At 55.0% G+C, this 18,217-nt stretch overlaps 1 protein-coding gene across 5 annotated transcripts in view; it reads right to left on the bottom strand.

Annotated features, from left to right (window-relative positions):
* Window positions 1-18,217, bottom strand: part of STIM1 (stromal interaction molecule 1) — a 73,310-nt gene that overhangs the window by 28,492 nt on the left and 26,601 nt on the right. For all 5 annotated transcript variants that reach the window (XM_030961562.1, XM_030961554.1, XM_030961581.1 and 2 more), the window contains 4 exons: window positions 12,325-12,439; window positions 7,576-7,687; window positions 6,561-6,676; window positions 1,259-1,436 (listed from right to left, as the gene is read on the bottom strand). In XM_030961562.1, coding sequence (XP_030817422.1) covers window positions 1,259-1,436; window positions 6,561-6,676; window positions 7,576-7,687; window positions 12,325-12,439 — 521 coding nt within the window. The remainder of the gene's footprint in view (window positions 1-1,258; window positions 1,437-6,560; window positions 6,677-7,575; window positions 7,688-12,324; window positions 12,440-18,217) is intronic.

Raw genomic sequence — 18,217 nt, 5'->3', positions numbered from 1 at the left:
TCCTTCCAGATGCAGGAAAAATAAATCAAACCTTCTTTGGGAGTGCTTCCAAGCTGTAACATAAACGTCCACGAGGCTGTGTGGAACCAGCTGTGGGCTGGAGCCCCAGAGGGGAGTGGATTTGTGCCAGGGGAACGTGGCCAGCGTGGCTCCACCACCTGGGAGCTCTCTCCTCAGGGACACCAGTTGGTGCCACCTCACTGGGGAGCAGGAGCCCTCCCAGCAACACTCAGGGCAGGGTGAACCCCTGCAGGCTGCCATGGGCTCCTAGGCCATTACAGTGGGGCTGCAGACCTGGGGTGCACAGATTCCCAAAAGCTGGCTGGCTGCAGGCCTGCAGGGCAGCCTGACACCCTCGGGACCCTGGTGCCTGCACAGGGCACTCACCACACCCCGTGGCTGGCCTGGCATCAAACTCATGTCCACAGAAGGCACTGGAAATGCAGCCATCAGCTCACAGGGCAGCCTAGTTAATGTTTATCCTCCCAAATTCCACTGAAACCTCACAGAAAATAGTTCAAGGCCCACACTATCCTGCTCTGTTATTTGCTAAATGTGCCCTTAAAATATTCCATTGCCAGAGCACCCCATGGGTTTGTCATCACAAGGGCTGAAGGCTTTTCACTGTCCCAGAAGATCCCTATGTCCAGAGGCTCTCTTGCAGCCTGTTCTCCCATCAGTAGCTCTACTGGAACCATTGCAGTGATTCCTGGGAGCAGAGATCCCATTCCTGAGGCTGCAGGCTTTGATCCATATGCCAAAAGCCCAGATATTCCTATTTAATACTCCAAAAAATTTTTTTTTTTTACTTTCTAAGCAACATCCCTTGACTCAGGTATTGCTTCCCCACACATCTCCAAGAATTCAAGAGGGGATGTGTAAATCCCTGATTGCTCCCACTGTTCAAACACACTTTTTCCCCATCAAAAGCCAAGGTGAAACAAGCTTGCATGACAAATTCCACGTGAGCTGGATTGCACAGCAGGAGTGGGACTGGACAAGCTCTAAGGCCCCTTTGACCCCAAAGCATTCCGTGGTTCTGTGACTAGGAAAGAACAGCCTGGTGCAGGAGTCCCTGCAGGAGGAGCCAGCCCATCTGAGCTCCAGAGGCTGCTGGCAGCTTTGCCAGTCTCTCAGGAAGGGGCTGACTGTTGTGAGGTAACAGGACAGCTAGAAACAGGCATTTCCTGAAACCTGATGGAATAGAAGCGTGCAGGAGGAGCTGAGTGCTCCAGCTGGATGCACAACGGGAACCTACCTCTCCTGCAGGTCATGGAGAGACTGCTCGGCCCTGTGGAGACCCTCCAGGTCCTTCATCATCTTCTTCATGTGCTCCTTGGAGTAGCGGTTCTGGATGTAGGCGAACCAGCAGCCGCCCACGCCGATGACGATGGACACCACCAGCATGAAGTCCTTGAGGTGGTTGTGTCGAGTCACTGCAAGAGACCAGAGACACTGCTGGGGCCACAGGGAGAGCTCCAAAGGGCTCTGCTGCGCCAGAGGGAGACAGGAGAACTCAGGGCAGTCCCACAAGGAATTGTGGCACAGCATTCACCCAGGGGAAAGTTGAGCTGTTTCAGTGTTTCAGGAGATAAACAGAAGCTTGACAACATTTATTCAATTTGGAGACAGCAACAACAACAAAAAAGATAAATTGCAAATCTTCCAGCTCCAGTTAGCCTGGCAATAAGTGCTACAGGGGAAACTGCACAGAGGAACCCTACCAGAATGGCTGTGATCCTACAGGGCAGCACAGGTAACTAAGGACAAAATAAACACTTGGAACAAAATAAACACTGCTGAGATCACAGCTGGGGCAGCTCAAGTGTCCAACTGTCAAGTTGCCAAGCTTTCCATCAGAATCACAACTCAGTGTGGAAATTCCCTTCTTCAACAGTTAATTCAAAAAAAGGTGTTGATGCATGTGAGAGGATGAAAGTAATTAAGTGGGGGCTCAAGTGCTACACAAAGCCCAAAAAGATGAGTCAAGCAGATTTTTTCCTGTAACTCAACCAAGTGTGTGCTGCAAAAGCCACAAATGAAAAAGAGCAGTTCAGTCCAGTGAGCTGGGACTTAATGATCAGTATCCACAAACAACAGGCAATTCACACCAGATGCAGGGGAAAAATACCTGTACTGAGGGGGCAGGCCCTGGCACAGGGTGCCCAGAGAAGCTGTGACTGTGCAGGTGTCCCTGCCATGGCAGGGGGGGGTTAGGCAGGAGTTGAAGCCCCTCCCAAGCCAAGCTGTTCTCTGATCACAGCTAAACCACATCTGACAGAGCTGAGGGGACACAGGAGGGGACAAAGTGGGAAGGCACAGCACAGCCTGACCTGGATGGACACGTGGGGACAGGGCTGCTGCCCCCTGCCCACATGGATGCAGAGGCTACCCCGCAGAGGGAGAGGGACAGGAGCCCTCCCCAAGGCCCAGGAGACAGGCAAGCACCATCTCCCCCAGCAGCACCTGTGCTCCATCACTCCCTGCGAGCACGCAGGGCAGATGCAGCACTCAGAACTAAACAAGGTGAGCGCTGGCCCCGCTCCCCTCCGGATGGATCAGCACAACATCCTCTTCCGAGGGAGCAGATCCTGGCAAGCGCCTGCACATCCCTCAGCCTCAGTCCCTGCAGCTCCCATCTGGAGAGTGCTTTGTGTTCCACCCTCCCACAGCCCCACAGCCCTGCTCTCCTGCCCCCTGGGCCATCCCCTGCCAGCCCCACCCCAGCTGGTCCCTGTCCTGCCCCTGGTGCCAGCTGGGCTCAGCTCCAGCACAGCAGCATTGCACACACCCTTCCTCTGCACCAGCCCTGGCCAAAGACACGTGTCTCCCTGATTTTTCTAAGCCTTCTAACGTTTACATTCTTGTAATGAACTTTTTCACACACTTTATGTAAATAACTTACATTGTTTTGCATTTTTTATAGAGGAAAAGAAATTTGATGGACTGTTGGTTTGTCCAGCGTCACTGGAGAGGTGGCACTGTAACCCACCAATCCACAGTCACTTTTAGAAATCTATAAATGTTGGAGTCAGAAAATAAACTTCCCTTTTTTGCCTTGAGAACAGCAGTGTGTGCGTTGTGTTATTCAGTGTCCTATAGTGATAGACACGGGCAGAGGAAACTCTGAGGAAAACTCAGCTTGGATGGAAATGTAGAAGCATGGAATGCCAGGATGGTTTGGGTTGGGAGGGACCCTAAATCCCACCCAGTGCCACCCCTGCCACAGCAGGGACACCTCCCACTGTCCCCAGTGCCCAGCCTGGCCTTGGGCACTGCCAGGGATCCAGGGGCAGCCCCAGCTGCTCTGGGCACCCTGTGCCAGGGCCTGCCCACCCTGCCAGGGAACAATTCCTCATTGCCAAGATCCCATCCAGCCCTGCCCTCTGGCAGTGGGAGCCATTCCCCCTCAGCCTGGCACCCCAGAGCACAGGGGTTCCAGCCCTGGGAGCATCTCACCTTCATTGTAGATGCTTTTTTCTGGTGTCTAATCCCAACCAACCCTCCTGCAGCTCCAGATCTTCCTCCCTTATTCTATCATTTTACTTATTTCAAACACCAAGCCCAGGCAGAGCTGCAAACCCAGGAGGACATCAAGTCCTGCAGCTGAGCAGAACAATCAGTCTGTGATAAAACTGTGTCTGCTTTCCTTTCCCACAACAAGGAGATGGGAAGGGTTGGGAAGTCTGTTTGCCATGGTGTGCGCTGCTTTTCCTGCAGCCTGTGCAGGTGTAAGGTGAGCCCAGGCCTGCCTGCTGCTGGGAGCAGCCACGGCCACACGGGTGCAGGACAGGCTGTGCCAGCCCTGCTGAGGGCCAGGCACAAAGCCAGGGGGTTTAAATCACAATCGACTGCACAGGAACAATCCCAGGCTCTGCCACGGTGCCCCCAGTCTCTGGCCCAGGGCACAGGAGCAGCAGGGAAAGGGATCAAATTACAGAAAGGTCTGTCCCAAGCTCAAAAGCAGCAGAGCTGCACCTGCAGAGCCTGCAGTCCTGGGACACCAACAGCAGGAGCACCTGGAGCTGCTGGAGAGAGCCCAGAGGGGCTGCAGCCAGCCTGGGAGAGCTGGGGGTGCTCACCTGGAGAGGAGAAGCTGCAGGGAGAGCTCAGAGCCCCTGGCAGGGCCTGAAGGGGCTCCAGGAGAGCTGCAGAGGGACTGGGGACAAGGCCTGCAGGGACAGCACCCAGGGAATGGCTGCCAGTGCCAGAGGGCAGGGCTGGATGGGATCTTGGCAATGAGGAATTGTTCCCTGGCAGGGTGGGCAGGCCCTGGCACAGGGTGCCCAGAGCAGCTGGGGCTGCCCCTGGATCCCTGGAAGTGCCCAAGGCCAGGCTGGACACTGGGGACAGTGGGAGGTGTCCCTGCCATGGCAGGGGTGGCACTGGGTGGGATTTAGGGTCTCTCCCTACCCAAACCAGTCTGGGATTCCATGTTTCACCTGAAATTGTGCTATTTTGTGCCAGATAAATTCCTGAACCACAGGAACAGGACCCCAAAGGGACAGACACAGAAGGAATCATCTCTCGTTGCTTAGACTATAATTGCAGCACGCTCCCTTGCACTTGGATTAATTACAGAGCTGAAGTGGTCAGGCCTGTTTGCTGGAGGAAATGGCAGGGCTGGAGCCTGGCAGCAGGAACCAGACCTGGGGGGATGGCAGGAGCCTGCAGATCCACATGGAACCTGGCCATGGAATGTGGCTGGAAGCTCTGCCACGAGCCAGACACCCACCCCTGGAGCCCTGGGCTGGCAAAAGCTTCACCCAGCAGCAGGAGCAGCACTGTGAATCCACCTGCTGTGATCCCCATGGGCAGCAGGGTGTCTGGATTTAGGAGCCTGCAGGAGGCCTGGGGCTCCAAGTGAGGCTGCTTTTATCAAAGCTTTTACACCTGTGGTGAACAGAGCTTCCAGGGAGGAGACAAACCCTTGGAACTGTGCACCTGTGCACCACATCCCACTGCCAGCAGCTCAGAGACCCCCAGAGCCCAGCGCCCCTCCAGAGCCACCTGCCCTGACCATGGGAAAGGAGGTGTAAAGCAGCTCCTGCAGCTTGAAAGGTCACTGAGTGCTGCCCAAGCTGCCACTTGCTGCTAGCTCCTGAAAGGTGTTGTGCAATCCATTCCTGAAGGAATTGGTTTAGATAAACAACCTCTCCCCTTGAGTGGAGACAAAGCCATTCAGATGACCAGAAACCAGCAAATTTTACCTTCTGAAAAGGGATCAACCTCTCCTTCAGCTGCAGATTGAAAGTGTATTTCCACTTCTCACACACCCTGGATATAGAACCATGGAATGGTTTGGGCTGGGAGGGACCTCCAAGCTCATCCCACGGCACCTCCTGCTGTGAGCAGGGACACCTCCAGCAGCCCAGGCCTGGAAAGCTCCCAGCAGGAGCTGAGAGGGGTGGGAGCAGCCCCACGGCTCCCTGCACACTCTGATCTCTGTGCCCAGGGTGCTGCAGGGCAGAACAAACAGCTCCAGCGTGGCAACAGCCATTAATTCCCAGCCAGTACAAGCCATTCACTCTGCCATTTACACAGCACAACAACTCTGGAAAAACTCTGCCCCCAGCACAGGAGTCGCTGGGCTGGAGCCACCCAGGCATCAAAAAGCTTCACATTTAACATAGGCAATAAATAAAAAACAAACTGTGCCTGTGCAAAAAGAGGCTTTTCAATAACTGTGAGCAAAAATGGCTGATTGTACAAGCCAGGCTTGCGATTTGCTCCCTATGGCTCTGCCCAGCCTCACACTGTGGTTCACACTGCACAGGCAGTTTCCCAGGACTGGGTGGGAATGGCTGGAGAGCAGCCCTGGGGAGAAGGACTTGGGGGTGCTGGGGTGGGAGAGGCCAGAAATGCCCCAGCCATGAGCACTGGGACCCCAAAATTCCCCAGCGTGGGCAGCAGGAAAGGGGGGTTCCACTCCTCTGCACCCAAAGCCCAGAGAAAGCCATGCCAGAGGAGCAGAGAGACAAAAGCACCTTCAATAGGGAGCAGACAGGAGCCAGAGGGAGCACCTGGAGCGTGGAGACACACATCAGAGAGCTTGAGCTCTTGATAAGGCATCAAAGGAGCCCAGGGCCTCCCAGCACCACCCTAAACTTCCCATCCAGCCTGCTGCTCCTCCCCTCCTCCAGAGGTGGGTAGTTCACAGCCCGAGTCACCAGCAGAGCCTCAGGACAGGACAGTGGAGCCGCAGGAAAGCCCAGGAGATGATGACAGAGCTCCAGGACATGGCAGAGCTCCAGCTGCCCTGGGAGCAGGCAGGATTGCTGCCCTCCAGCACCACAGAGGGGCAGCAGGTTCTACCCTGTGGTCACAGGAGATCCCAGCTGCACCTCTGCGAGAGCCCTCTGAGATGGGAATGCCAGCCCAGGATGCTCCAGGCTACAGAGCTGCTCCCACAAACCCAGGACCAACCCCTCCTGCTCCAGGTATCTGTGCTGGGATGACTCCCCTGGCTGAGGCGGTGCTGGGCACTTTGTGTCACCCAGAAGTGGTTCTGGTGGCCCTGGGGGCGGCTCCCAAGGCTGGCAGGTGGGTTTGGTACTCACACAGAGGAGGCCCAAAGAGCACCGTGTCCAGAGCCTTGAGCTGCAGCTTCTGCCGGTGGCTGCGGTCGGTCATCTTCAGCACTGTGCCCATCATGGTGGCGTTGTTCACTGCCAGCCTGCACAACAGGGGACAAAAACTGCTGTGGGCACAGCCACCAGGGCCAGCAGCACAGCAGGCATCAGGGAGATGCAGAGCAGGGCCTGGAGCTCCCTGCTACCAGGGCAAACCCCTCACTGCTGCTGTCTCTGACCAAGGTGTCTCCAGGACACTTTGCAGCAGCATTTTTAGGACTGGGAGAGAGCAGGAAAAACCAGGGCCAGGCTGAATTCATTACCTGACAGCATGAGGAACTGATTTCCCATCAAAACCCATCTTTTGGTGTCCTACCAATCACTATTCAGTATTTTTTAACAAAATCTCCATTGCCTTTACATCCTGGGTCACAGACCACAAACCACAATTCTCCCTTGGAAGGGATGTGGACGCACATTGTGCTGCCTCAAAACCATCCCCATTTTATCCCCAGTTCATCCCTCCTTCCCAGTCAGTTGAAAAGGCCCTTTTTCAGCAACAGGAACATTTATCCAAAAAAGCTGCACTGAGGTTTTTCCAACCTGTTACAAGTTTAGGTTGACTCCCAGCCAGTGCACCTCTTCCACAGAATCATGGAATGGTTTGGGTTGGGAGGCATTTTAAATCCCACCCAGTGCCCCCCTGCCATGGCAGGGACACCTCCCACTGTCCCAGGCTGCTCCAACCCCAGTGTCCAGCCTGGCCTTGGGCACTGCCAGGGATGCAGGGGCAGCCCCAGCTGCTCTGGGCACCCTGTGCCAGGGCCTGCCCACCCTCACAGGGAGAGCACAACTGCCCTGGGCATGGCACTGACCTGGGCCATGGTACTGCCCCTGGCCACGGCACTGACCCGGGCACGGCACTGACTCAGGCATGGCACTGTCCGGGCTCAGGACATGGCACTGTCCCGGGCCTGGCACCAAACACAGGCCTGGCACTGACCTGGGCATGGCGTGGCCGCTGAGCTGCAGCTTGCGGAAGGTCTCCTCGTACTGGGGCAGCTCCACGTAGGAGATGAGCCACTGCACCACCTCGTCCACCGTCCAGTTGTACACTGCAGAGAGCACAACAGCACAGCTCATGGGGGGCATGGACACCAGGGAGCCATGCCTGGGGCTGGCAGGGACCTCACAGCCCACCCAGTGCCACCCCTGCCATGGCAGGGACACCTCCCACTGTCCCCAGTGCCCAGCCTGGCCTTGGGCACTGCCAGGGATCCAGGGGCAGCCCCAGCTGCTCTGGGCACCCTGTGCCAGGGCCTGCCCACCCTGCCAGGGAACAATTCCTCATTGCCAAGATCCCATCCAGCCCTGCCCTCTGGCACTGGGACACTCCAGGCAGTCCTGCAGGACCCCAGCCTCCCCCTCGTGGGACCATTTTTGCCCAGACTCAGGAACCCCTGAGGCTCTGCTGCCCCTGAGTGCCCACAGACCCCACATGGCATGGGAAGAGCTGCCTGGAGCTTTCTCTGTCACAACACACCTGTCCCAGGACTGTCTTGCCCCTGTGCTCCCAGTTCCCAAAATTAACACATGCAATGAGGCCATCAGATAGAGGAGCAGAGGAGGCTGCACCTCGTGCCATGGCACCAGCAGGGCTCGGGCTGGGCACCCTGGCAGGGCCAACACCCAAAGAGCTGGCAGGTGACCCAAAGCTGGCATCAATGGGGTTTCCATCAGCCAGGGGATCCTGCTGCCTCCACACTCCAAAAGGGAATGTTCATCGTGCCCAAAGCCTCTGAATTCTGGGGTCAGCTCCCAAAGTCTCACCCCTTGCTCCACACCCTGGCACAGGGTGCCCAGGGCAGCTGTGCATTCCCCATCCCTGGCAGTGCCCAAGGCCAGGTTGGACAGGCTGGGAGCAGCCTGGGGCAGTGGGAGGTGTCCCTGCCATGGCAGGGGTGGCACTGGGTGGGTTTGAGGTCCCTCCCAACCAAAACCAGTCTGGGATTGTGGGATTCCCTCTGAGCTTTGACTAAGAAAAGCACACACGGAGTGGTGCCAGAAAAACCCATCGGAAGCAGCTTGAGAAAGGATCTGTGGGAGGAGGTGGAGCAGGTGCTGCAGCCCAAGTGAACCAGGTGAACTCTGCTCCTTAACCTCCTCCCCGGGCATCTGTGCATTATTTATGGGGCTGTCATGCAGCTCCAGAGCCTAAGTGAGGAAACCTTAGGAAATCAAGCTCCTGCCTCTGCCACTTCCTTGTGCTGTACTTACAGCAATGCTCTGAATGCAAACACGATCCCAGAATCCCAGACTGGTTTGGGTTGGGAGGGACCTCAGAGCCCACCCAGTGCCACCCCTGCCATGGCAGGGACACCTCCCACTGTCCCAGTGCCATGTCCCACCTGGCCTGGGACACAGCAGATGTGTTTATTGGACAGGGGCTTTGTTACACTTGAATTTATCATCCCCTGGCCCTGCAGGGCTGCCTGGCTCTGCTGCAATGCCAACCCTGACTGGGCACACAAGCACAGAAACATCTGCCCAAGCTCCAGGGAGCCCAACACCTCCCACGGGGAGCTGAGGGGTGAGGGAGAGGAGGGAGGAGAGAGCTGGGGGATGTGGGGGAGCTGAGAGAGATGAGGGAGATGGAGCTCAGATAAGTGATATGAGAGATCTGGGAGAGATGAGGGAGATTGAGCTGTGACAGATGGGGGAGCTGAGAGAGATGAGCGAGCTCAGAGAGCTGATTGAACTGATGAAGAGGAGAAAGATGAAGATGAGGAAGCTGAGGGAGCTCACAGACCCGAGGGAGCTGAGGGAGGTGGACCTCAGAGAATGACAGAGATGAGAGAGATGAGGGATCTGGGAGAGATGAGTGAGCTCAGAGATGGAGCTCAGAGCTAACTGAGTGGATGAAGCTGAGGGAGATGATGAAGCTGATGGAGCAGAGGCAGAGCCCAGCACCAAGCAAGGACAGCAAGGCTCCAAAGGAAGGTGCCATCCCCATGGACGCTGGCACGGTGACCCAGCTGCAGGGTGGCACAGACAAGGCCACCAACCCTCCCTACAGTCCTGGTCACTGTCCCACACACTGGGGGGCACGAGTGGCTGTGGGCACCAGCAGGATGCCAATGATGGAAGGATGGGAGAAGCCACAGGCCCTGCATGGTGACATCATCAGCACTTTCCACAGGACATGAGGCCCCATCCCCAGCCAGCAGCACTGCTCGCCCTGTGCTCCTCCAGAGCCCCTGGCTCCTCTCACTCCCACGTGCAGCTGTGGCTCTTTTGGGAAGAATCCCTGAGAAGCACCGGCACAGATGGGCAGGACCCTGCCCCACCTCCCCACCCAGGGGATGATCTGCCATTGCTTCCACGGCTTTGGCAGAGCCAGGCTCGCCCAGGTGCCATCCCTCAGACCCAGCACCTCACAAGGACATCACAGCCTTTATCTTCTGCCATAATTCAGGGGCAGAAATGTCTTTTTACTTTCCACACGTGACCAGGAACAGCATCAATGGACGGGAGGAAAAGCAAAGGTTTGAAAAGAAATGACACAGGCCCAGCCACCCCATCCATCCCATGAGATGTCAGTGCCCTTCACAGCTGCTTTTCACACCCACAGGAGGGAGCAGACCTTTCCTAAAGCCTGATTCATGACTTCAGTCAAACTCCAAAATTAGGCTTCAAACTTCCCTGGAAGAGCCGCAGGCCAGGCTGGACACTGGGGCTGGAGCAGCCTGGCACAGTGGGAGGTTCCCACCTGGCAGGGGTGGCACTGGGTGGGCTGTGAGCTCCCTCCCATGCCAAACTCTCTGTGATTCCATGACATCAGAGCACCCTTCAGAAACCAGTCACTTGTTCCATCAGCCAGATCTACAAGATGATGACAGAGAAGACAGGAGCAGGAGCTGAGTGCAGCACTGGCCACCGACTGTGCCACAGCAGCCTGCCAGGTCCTGGTGTGCCAGGGCCAGGGCCAGGGCCGCTCAGTAATTAGGGGCCTGCTGAATATCAAGGGATGTTCTCCTCCATCCCTTAAAGATTTCTGCCCTTTCCCAGCTGACAGCAAAACACAGTCCAGGCAAAGCCATGTGTAAACAGCCTGTAATGGGATAAATATTTCTTACAGGAGACACTCCTGGCACACAGGAGGCACAGGGACTCAGAGTCATGGAATCACAGCATCCCTGAGGCCGGAAAATCCCTCTGAGCCCAGAGTCCAACCACCCCCAGCACTGCCAAGGCCACCCCTGACCATGCTCCCAAGTGCCACATCCACAGGGTTGTGATATCCCCCCAGGATGTGCTTCCCCTCCCTGTCCTGGGCAACTGTGCCACTCCTAAAGCGCTGTGGACAAGAATTGTCAACACATCCCTGTCCAAATCCATGGGAGAGAGTTTGGTCTGGGATACACAGCTCTGGAATTGTCACATGGATATCACAGAGACTGCTTTGGGTAGGGAGGGACCTCAAATCCCACCCAGAGCCACCCCTGCCATGGCAGGGACACCTCCCACTGTCCCCAGTGTCCAGCCTGGCCTTGGGCACTGCCAGGGATGCAGGGGCAGCCCCAGCTGCTCTGGGCACCCTGTGCCAGGGCCTGCCCACCCTGCCAGGGAACAATTCCTCATTGCCAAGATCCCACCCAGCCCTGCCCTCTGGCACTGGCAGCCATTCCCTGGGTGCTGTCCCTGCAGGCCTTGTCCCCAGTCCCTCTGCAGCTCTCCTGGAGCCCTTCAGGCCCTGCCAGGGGCTCTGAGCTCTCCCTGCAGCTTCTCCTCTCTCGTCTCCTCATGCACAGCCCCTGTGTTTCCAATCCCTGGTGCAGATGCTGCACCTCACTCACTGCTCCAGGGAATGGGAGGGGCTGCTGCACTCCCTGCAGCTGCACCCACAGCTCTGGGAACACAGAGCACATCCCACCAGAGCAATTTAAGGAAGAAAAGTCAAATACCAACAGGACACAAATGAGAAACTGAAATTTCTCTGGCTGGTGAACTGATTAGAAGATTAATATCCAGTATTTCAGGGAATGAATGTAGACAGAACTCCTCTTTTAGAGATGAGGAGCATTAAAAAAACTGGATTACTGATTTCTGTGGAATTCTGTGTGAAAGCACTGGGGAAGCACTTGCCAATCTTAAAAGTTTATTCCAAGATTGCCAAATTTCAGGAAGTTTCTCAGCAGAAGCTGAACTCCCACCACCTCCCTGGATGCTGGGATAAATAACAGCATTTTGGAACAGCTAAAAGTTATTTCTACATGGAGTGTACTTATGACACTTCCTGGATTTTATTCTCCCTTCTTTTCACTGTGAAGGAGCTTTCCAGGTTAAAAACATTTCTCCCAAGGAAAGCACAACCTGCAGGAAAGCTCCCAAGCAGCTCTCCTGAATCTTTAGGATGTTATCACCCCATTACAATTTCATCTGGAACTGGGGGTTTGAAGAACCTGGAATTTGGCTGTATTTTACATCCACTTCTAAGGCAGAGGAACAAAACAAGAACTGATCCTTTGGTGGCCATGCTCAGGTGCAGCAGGAAGAGTTTGGAAGGACCAACCCTGAGGAAATCCTGGGAATGCACACCCCAAAAAGGGAGCTGGAAGAGCACAAGGCCTGGAACAAGGGAGGAAGAGCAGCACAATCCTCCTGAGAGCTGCACACTCTGCCCAGGGCATCTGCAATCCAAACTCTGGCACTCCTGGGAAAGGATTTCTTGGCTTTTTGCCCCTTTTTTTACCTTCTGATGTTTTCCAGGCCTTCCAGAGGTCCTCCACACTGATGAGCTTGTCCTCTCCATGGAAAGTGCTGTGCTTGACTGCTGGGTCATGGTAATTCAAGTCTTCCCTCAAGAACTAGGAGAGGAATTAACAGCAGGATTAAGCTTTGGTTCATCTTTTAGGGAGATGAGGAGCATAAAAAAAATCTGAAAAGTAGTAATTTTGATGGGAAAGTAACAATAAATCTGAATTTTAAAAACCCCATAAATATAAAGGATATATTAGAGATATACATCTATCTTTTATACAGATATAGGCATATTCCCTGCTGTACCCCTGAATATCTCTGTTCCTGGGAAGACCAGCCAGGAAATACTCAGTAAATAAATATGTTAAATTCATTTTAATACAGAAAAGGGGTAATTAATTAGAACCTTTGGCCTTGGGATTCCAGACTTTTCTCTGAATTATAGTAACACCAAATATTCCCCTAAGTGGCACAATGAAACCAGCTTTATGTCACTGGAGTAACAACCCAAGAATTATTACTGGATTTGATCTGCGCCTTCAAATCCAAGCTGGAACAAATGCCACGGGCAGGAGGGGAGGCAGTTCCACTGAAAAATAGAAATAAATCTGTGTATCCCAGCTCAGTGGGGGCCCAGAGCAGCTGGGGCTGCCCCTGGATCCCTGGCAGTGCCCAAGGCCAGGTTGGAGCAGCCTGGGACAGTGGGAGGTGTCCCTGCCATGGCAGGGGTGGCACTGGGTGGGCTCTGAGGTCCTTCCCAACCCAAACCAGGCTGTGAAATCCACCAGCAGACAGAGAACCACTCACACCCCAGTGCCCAACAGGTGGAACCAAGTTCAAGGATAATTCCACATTCCCACCCCCCAGGACACGATGCCCACACAGGCAGCTTCATCCCTGGGCTCTTCCACGTGCTACAGGATGATAAAAACACCCAAGAAACACCTTAGAGCTGGAGGTGTGTTTAACATCAGACAGGGCACGGAGAAGATCTGGGCAGCTTTGGATCCCAGGCTCCCTGCAAAGCCAGGGAGGCAGCTCCAGCCTGGGGCTCTGCCCTGCTGCCCAAAGGCTGCCAGGGCAATTTCTGCCTGCCAGAACACAGGAAAATGGAGAATGTGGGGAAATGTGGAAAACAGGAGAATGTAGGGAAATGTGGGAAATGGGAGAATCTGGGGAAACGTGGGAAACGGGAGAATGTGGGGAAATGGGAGAATGTGAGGAAATGTGGAAAACAGGAGAATTTGGGGAAATGTGGAAAATGGGAGAATCTGGAGAAATGTGGGAAATGGGAGAATCTGGGGAAATGTGGAAAACGGGAGAACGTGGGGAAATGTGCAAAACGGGACAATTTGGGGAAATGGGGAAAATAAGAGATTGTAGGGAAAATGTGTGTTTCAGCAGGGCTGAGCCCAGGCTCCAGCTGTGCCAAGCCCTGTCCCTCCGTGGGTGCCGCCGTGACCCAGTGGGAACGTGGCAATGTCACCAATGTCACCGGCCCAGCTCCAGCTCCCACCACAGCACGGTCAGCTGCTGCTCTGTATATTTAGCTCGGGAGCACAGAAAGGAAAGGTGATCCCTCAGCTTCCCTTGGGCTCACGGGGGCCATAACAAACCCAAGGACTCGGCAGAGGGGACAGAGCTGGGCTGGGGGATGTCCCAATAAATGAGCAGGGAGAGGATGCAGGATGGGGCTGGGGGAGCTGGGAGGAGCCCACCAAAGCCCAGACAGACCTTAAAGCACATTTTCCATCAGTACCTTCTGGGGAAAAGACAAACACATGGGAGTCCTGCTGTCTTATACAGCAAGAGTTCTATTATCATTATGGTGCAAGGATTCCATACCACCATGGTTTTGTACCTCCTCGTTGTTTCTCATAGGCAGCTCCTCTAAGCACCAACAGTTCCTGGTCCTTGCAGCAGCCATCTAGCTCCAGATCCCACCAACCCACTCTTTTATACCACTGTTCTTATTGGCTACAGGTGTGGCTGTTCAGATCAGGCCTGCTCCTAATCTTTAGTAATTGGCTCAGCTGCAACTCGTTGGGGGATAAGATTACATTCTATACCATCTTCATTTACCCATCCTGTATCCCACTACAGAGTCCCAGACTGGTTTGGGTTGGAAGGACTTTGAAGTCCACCCAGTCCCACCCCTGCCATGGACAGGGGCACCTTCCACTATCCCAGATATTCCAAAGCCCAGGCACAAGAAACACTGTGCAGAGCACTGACCGACTTGCAAACCACTGAGAAGCAGCACTTCCAAGTGTTAAAGATCCCACTGATCCCGGGCCTGGAGACACCCAAAGCTCTGAGTCCTGGACAGAGAGTGGACCAGACCATTGCCAAGGTCCCACAGACCATCTCCAGGATCCCATCCAGACCATCCCAGCCTCAGCCAGGCTGTGAATCCACAAGGAAACTGAGTCAAACCCAAGTCCACGGAACGACAAACCCTGGTCAAACCAGCCAAAAGCAACAGGACCAGAACCACTGCTACAAACCCCGGGAGGAGCTGGGATCACAGTGGGAAAACTCAGCCTGGGAATGCTGATCTTGGTGCTCTGGGGCCTCCAAGAGCAGGAGGACCTGGAGCTGCTGGAGTGAGCCCAGAGGAGCCACGGAGCTGCTCCGGGGCTGGAGCCAGCCTGGGAGAGCTGGGGGTGCTCACCTGGAGAGGAGAAGCTCCAGGGAGAGCTCAGAGCCCCTGGCAGGGCCTGAAGGGATCCAGGAGAGCTGCAGAGGGACTGGGGACAAACTTGCTGGCTGAAGGCACACTCAGAAATGAGCAGATCCACCAAATGGGATTTTCTGGAGAGTTTTTTTTTCCATAGAATCACGGAATCTCCTGAGTTGGGAGGGACCCAAAAGGATCATCAAGCCCAAGCCCTGGCTCTGCACAGCCACAACAACCCCACCTTGTGCCTGAGAGCGTTGTCCAACCTCTCCTTGAACTCTGTCCTGTGGTTTTTTTTATCTGCAGAAACTGCAGCTACTGGAGTGATTTTTCAAAGCTTCCCATCCCTCCCACAGCCCTGGATGTGTGCCACCCTCCCTCCCGAGCACCATCTCCTGCTGAGCCCAGCCAAGGGCCAGAGCCGGCCACGAGCCGGCAGCTGCCTGTGCTCCCCAGCCCCAGCAGCTGCCCCCAGCTGCCCCAGAGGCACAGAAAACTCCTGGCTCCAAGGCCTTCTCCACCCAGCGAGCCCAGGCAGCGGGACCTGGCTCTGGGAGGAGCCAGAGAAAGGCTGAGCAGCCACACAAACCTTGTTTCCTGAGGAAACCAGGCTGGCAGCATCCCAGAGCCCGGGCACTGGGCAGCCACATCCCAAAGAGCCAGAGCTGCCTTTGCTGCGAGCGTGGAGACAGGAATAGATCCCTAATTAGAAGATTTCCCCATGAGGGACAGTTCTTTCACTTTAATTGAGGCCACTGATGTCATCTGAAACTTCATTGAAACTGCAAGGATGATGTATGGACAGCGCGAAGCTGTGGGACACAACTCCACCCATCATTTATTTTAAAAATACCTGTGCTGTCTGTGTGTCCCCTTCTGCCCAGGCAGGGGTTTCAGTCTCAACAAAACACTCCCATCATTGACCCCCAAAGGGTAGGGGCCAAAATAATAAATGAAAATGTAAAGTTCTCAACCAAGCAGGAAAATGCCCATCCCTGGAAGGGTTCCAATCCAGGCTAGACCAGGCTTAGAGCAACCTGGCATCATGGAAGGTGTCTCTGCCCATGGCAGGTGGTGGAACTGAATGAGGCTTAAAGTCCCTCCAAACCAGACCATCCTGGAAGCCCATGAACCCCGTAAAAGGTTTAAATTTGAGCCTCCTGCATTCTTCCCAATAATCCCCCAGCAGCTGTCCCCCCAGAGCCCAGAGTTAAACCTGACTGCAGGGTCCATGGTGGGGAGAGCGATAACCTTGACAGGGAGAACACAGCAGGAGCCGGCTCAGAGAGGGAAATTCCTGCAATACCTCACTGAGTGGCTCCAGAACTTACAGACAGGTGAACCTAATGCAACTTCAATAAAAGCTTAGCAGAGGTAAAGCAGCAGCTGCATGGATGGAATCCAGGGACAGGGAATCACTGAAGTTGGAAAAGACTTCCAAAACCATGGACCCCAACTGTAAATGCAACAACCTGAGCACTCTGGCTCCGGGCAATCCCAGCACAAACACAGCCTGGGGAGAATGGACTGGGAGCAGCTCCACAGGCCCTGGCCACGAGCACTGGGACCTGAAATCCCTGTGCCCTGGGCTGATCCCACAGTGTGGGCAGGAAGGGGATTGGGATTGTGCCCTGCTCAGGCTGGACAGCCCTTTCCAGGAGGAATTTTCCCAATGTCCAACCTGAACTTCCCCTGGTTCAATTAAGGCCGTTCCCTCTGCTCCTGTCCCTGTGCCCTGGGAGCAGAGCCCGACCCCCCCGGCTGTGCCCTCCTGGCAGGGACTTGTGCAGAGCCACAAGGGCCCCTGAGCCTCCTTTGCTCCAGCCTCAGCCCCCTCAGCCTCTCCTGGTGCTCCAGACCCTTTTCCAGCCCTGCTCCCTGCTGAAAGCAGAGCAGAGGTGCTGGGAGCAGGAGCAGCCCTGGCAGGGCTCAGAGGGGTTTGGGGAGTGGCTGTAGGAGCACCAAGGCAGTGATTCTGGAGCCTCCTGGAAAAACCCATTGAATTCCTCCCCCCTGGCAGTGTCTCTGTGCCAAGGCTCTGAGCACACATTCCCAGCAGTGTTTTGTACCAGGAGCACCCAATGACTCTAATGGGAGCGGGGGCAAGATTTGCTCAGAGACATAAAACTGCCAGCTCTGCCCAGCCCTAAGGACACCAGGCTTATTCCTACTTTAATGCCAGGGAACAGCACACTTGGGCTGAACTGGGCTGCCCAAGGCTGCCCCAGCCCCTGGGAGAGGCTGAGCTGCAGCTCCAGCCACCCAGTGCAGGGAGCTGCCTCTAGGGAAACACCTCAAGAGGTGGAGGAAATGCAACTGGAAGCCTTTCAATTGTTTTCATTACTCAGTCAAGTGGGATTGAGGCAGAGGGAACAGCCCAACAAGCTGGGAACAGCCACCCAAAACCAGCAGCTCCTGGCACCAGGGGCCTGTGCCATGTCCCTGGGGACTGTCACTGCTCCAGAGGGACATTCTGATGGCTGGGTTTGCAAGAGCAGCTGGGGCTGCCCCTGGATCCCTGGCAGCATTGGACACTGGGGCTGGGAGCAGCCTGGGACAGTGGGAGGTGTCCCTGCCATGGCAGGGGTGGCACTGGGTGGATTTAAGGTCTCTTCCAGCCAAACCAGTCTGGGATTCTGTAACCTGGGACTGCAGAGCTACCCGTGAGTGGCAGCACATCCCTGCACCCACGTGCTTCCTTTCAGCTTCCAACACTCTGCCTTTCCTGTTTAGCTGCCAGTTCTCCCTACAAGACAGAATTCCTCACCTCCAACGAGCACCCACCACAACTGAGGCAACACTGCAAACAAAGAGCTTTCCCTTTTCCTGCAGACTCTTATTTCCATCGGTGCTTGTGTAAACAAAGAACAACTTTCTCTTCAATCCTTTATCAGCTAAAATGTCTAAGGCTAACACAACAAAAAGCTGCTCCTTTTTTAGCAGTGAGCACACATGGACTGAAACTGCTTTAGTTGGCTGCTGCAAGAATGCAGTAAACATAAAATCATGGAATGGTTTGGGCTGGGAGGGACATTAAAGCTCATTTAATTCCATCCCCTGCAATGGGGGATGGCCCCCCTACCATGGGGGACACCTTCCACTGTCCCAGGTTGCTCCAAGCCTCATCCAACCTGGCCTTGGACACTTTTAGGGATAAGACACCCACAGCTGCTCTGACAACAATGAAGTGGCTACAAACCCCCAG

Source organism: Camarhynchus parvulus, chromosome 1 (genome assembly GCF_901933205.1).
Source record: "Camarhynchus parvulus chromosome 1, STF_HiC, whole genome shotgun sequence".
NCBI lineage: Eukaryota > Metazoa > Chordata > Aves > Passeriformes > Thraupidae > Camarhynchus > Camarhynchus parvulus.
The sequence above is the reverse complement of the archived record's forward strand: the minus strand, read 5'-3'. Positions and strand labels throughout refer to the sequence as shown.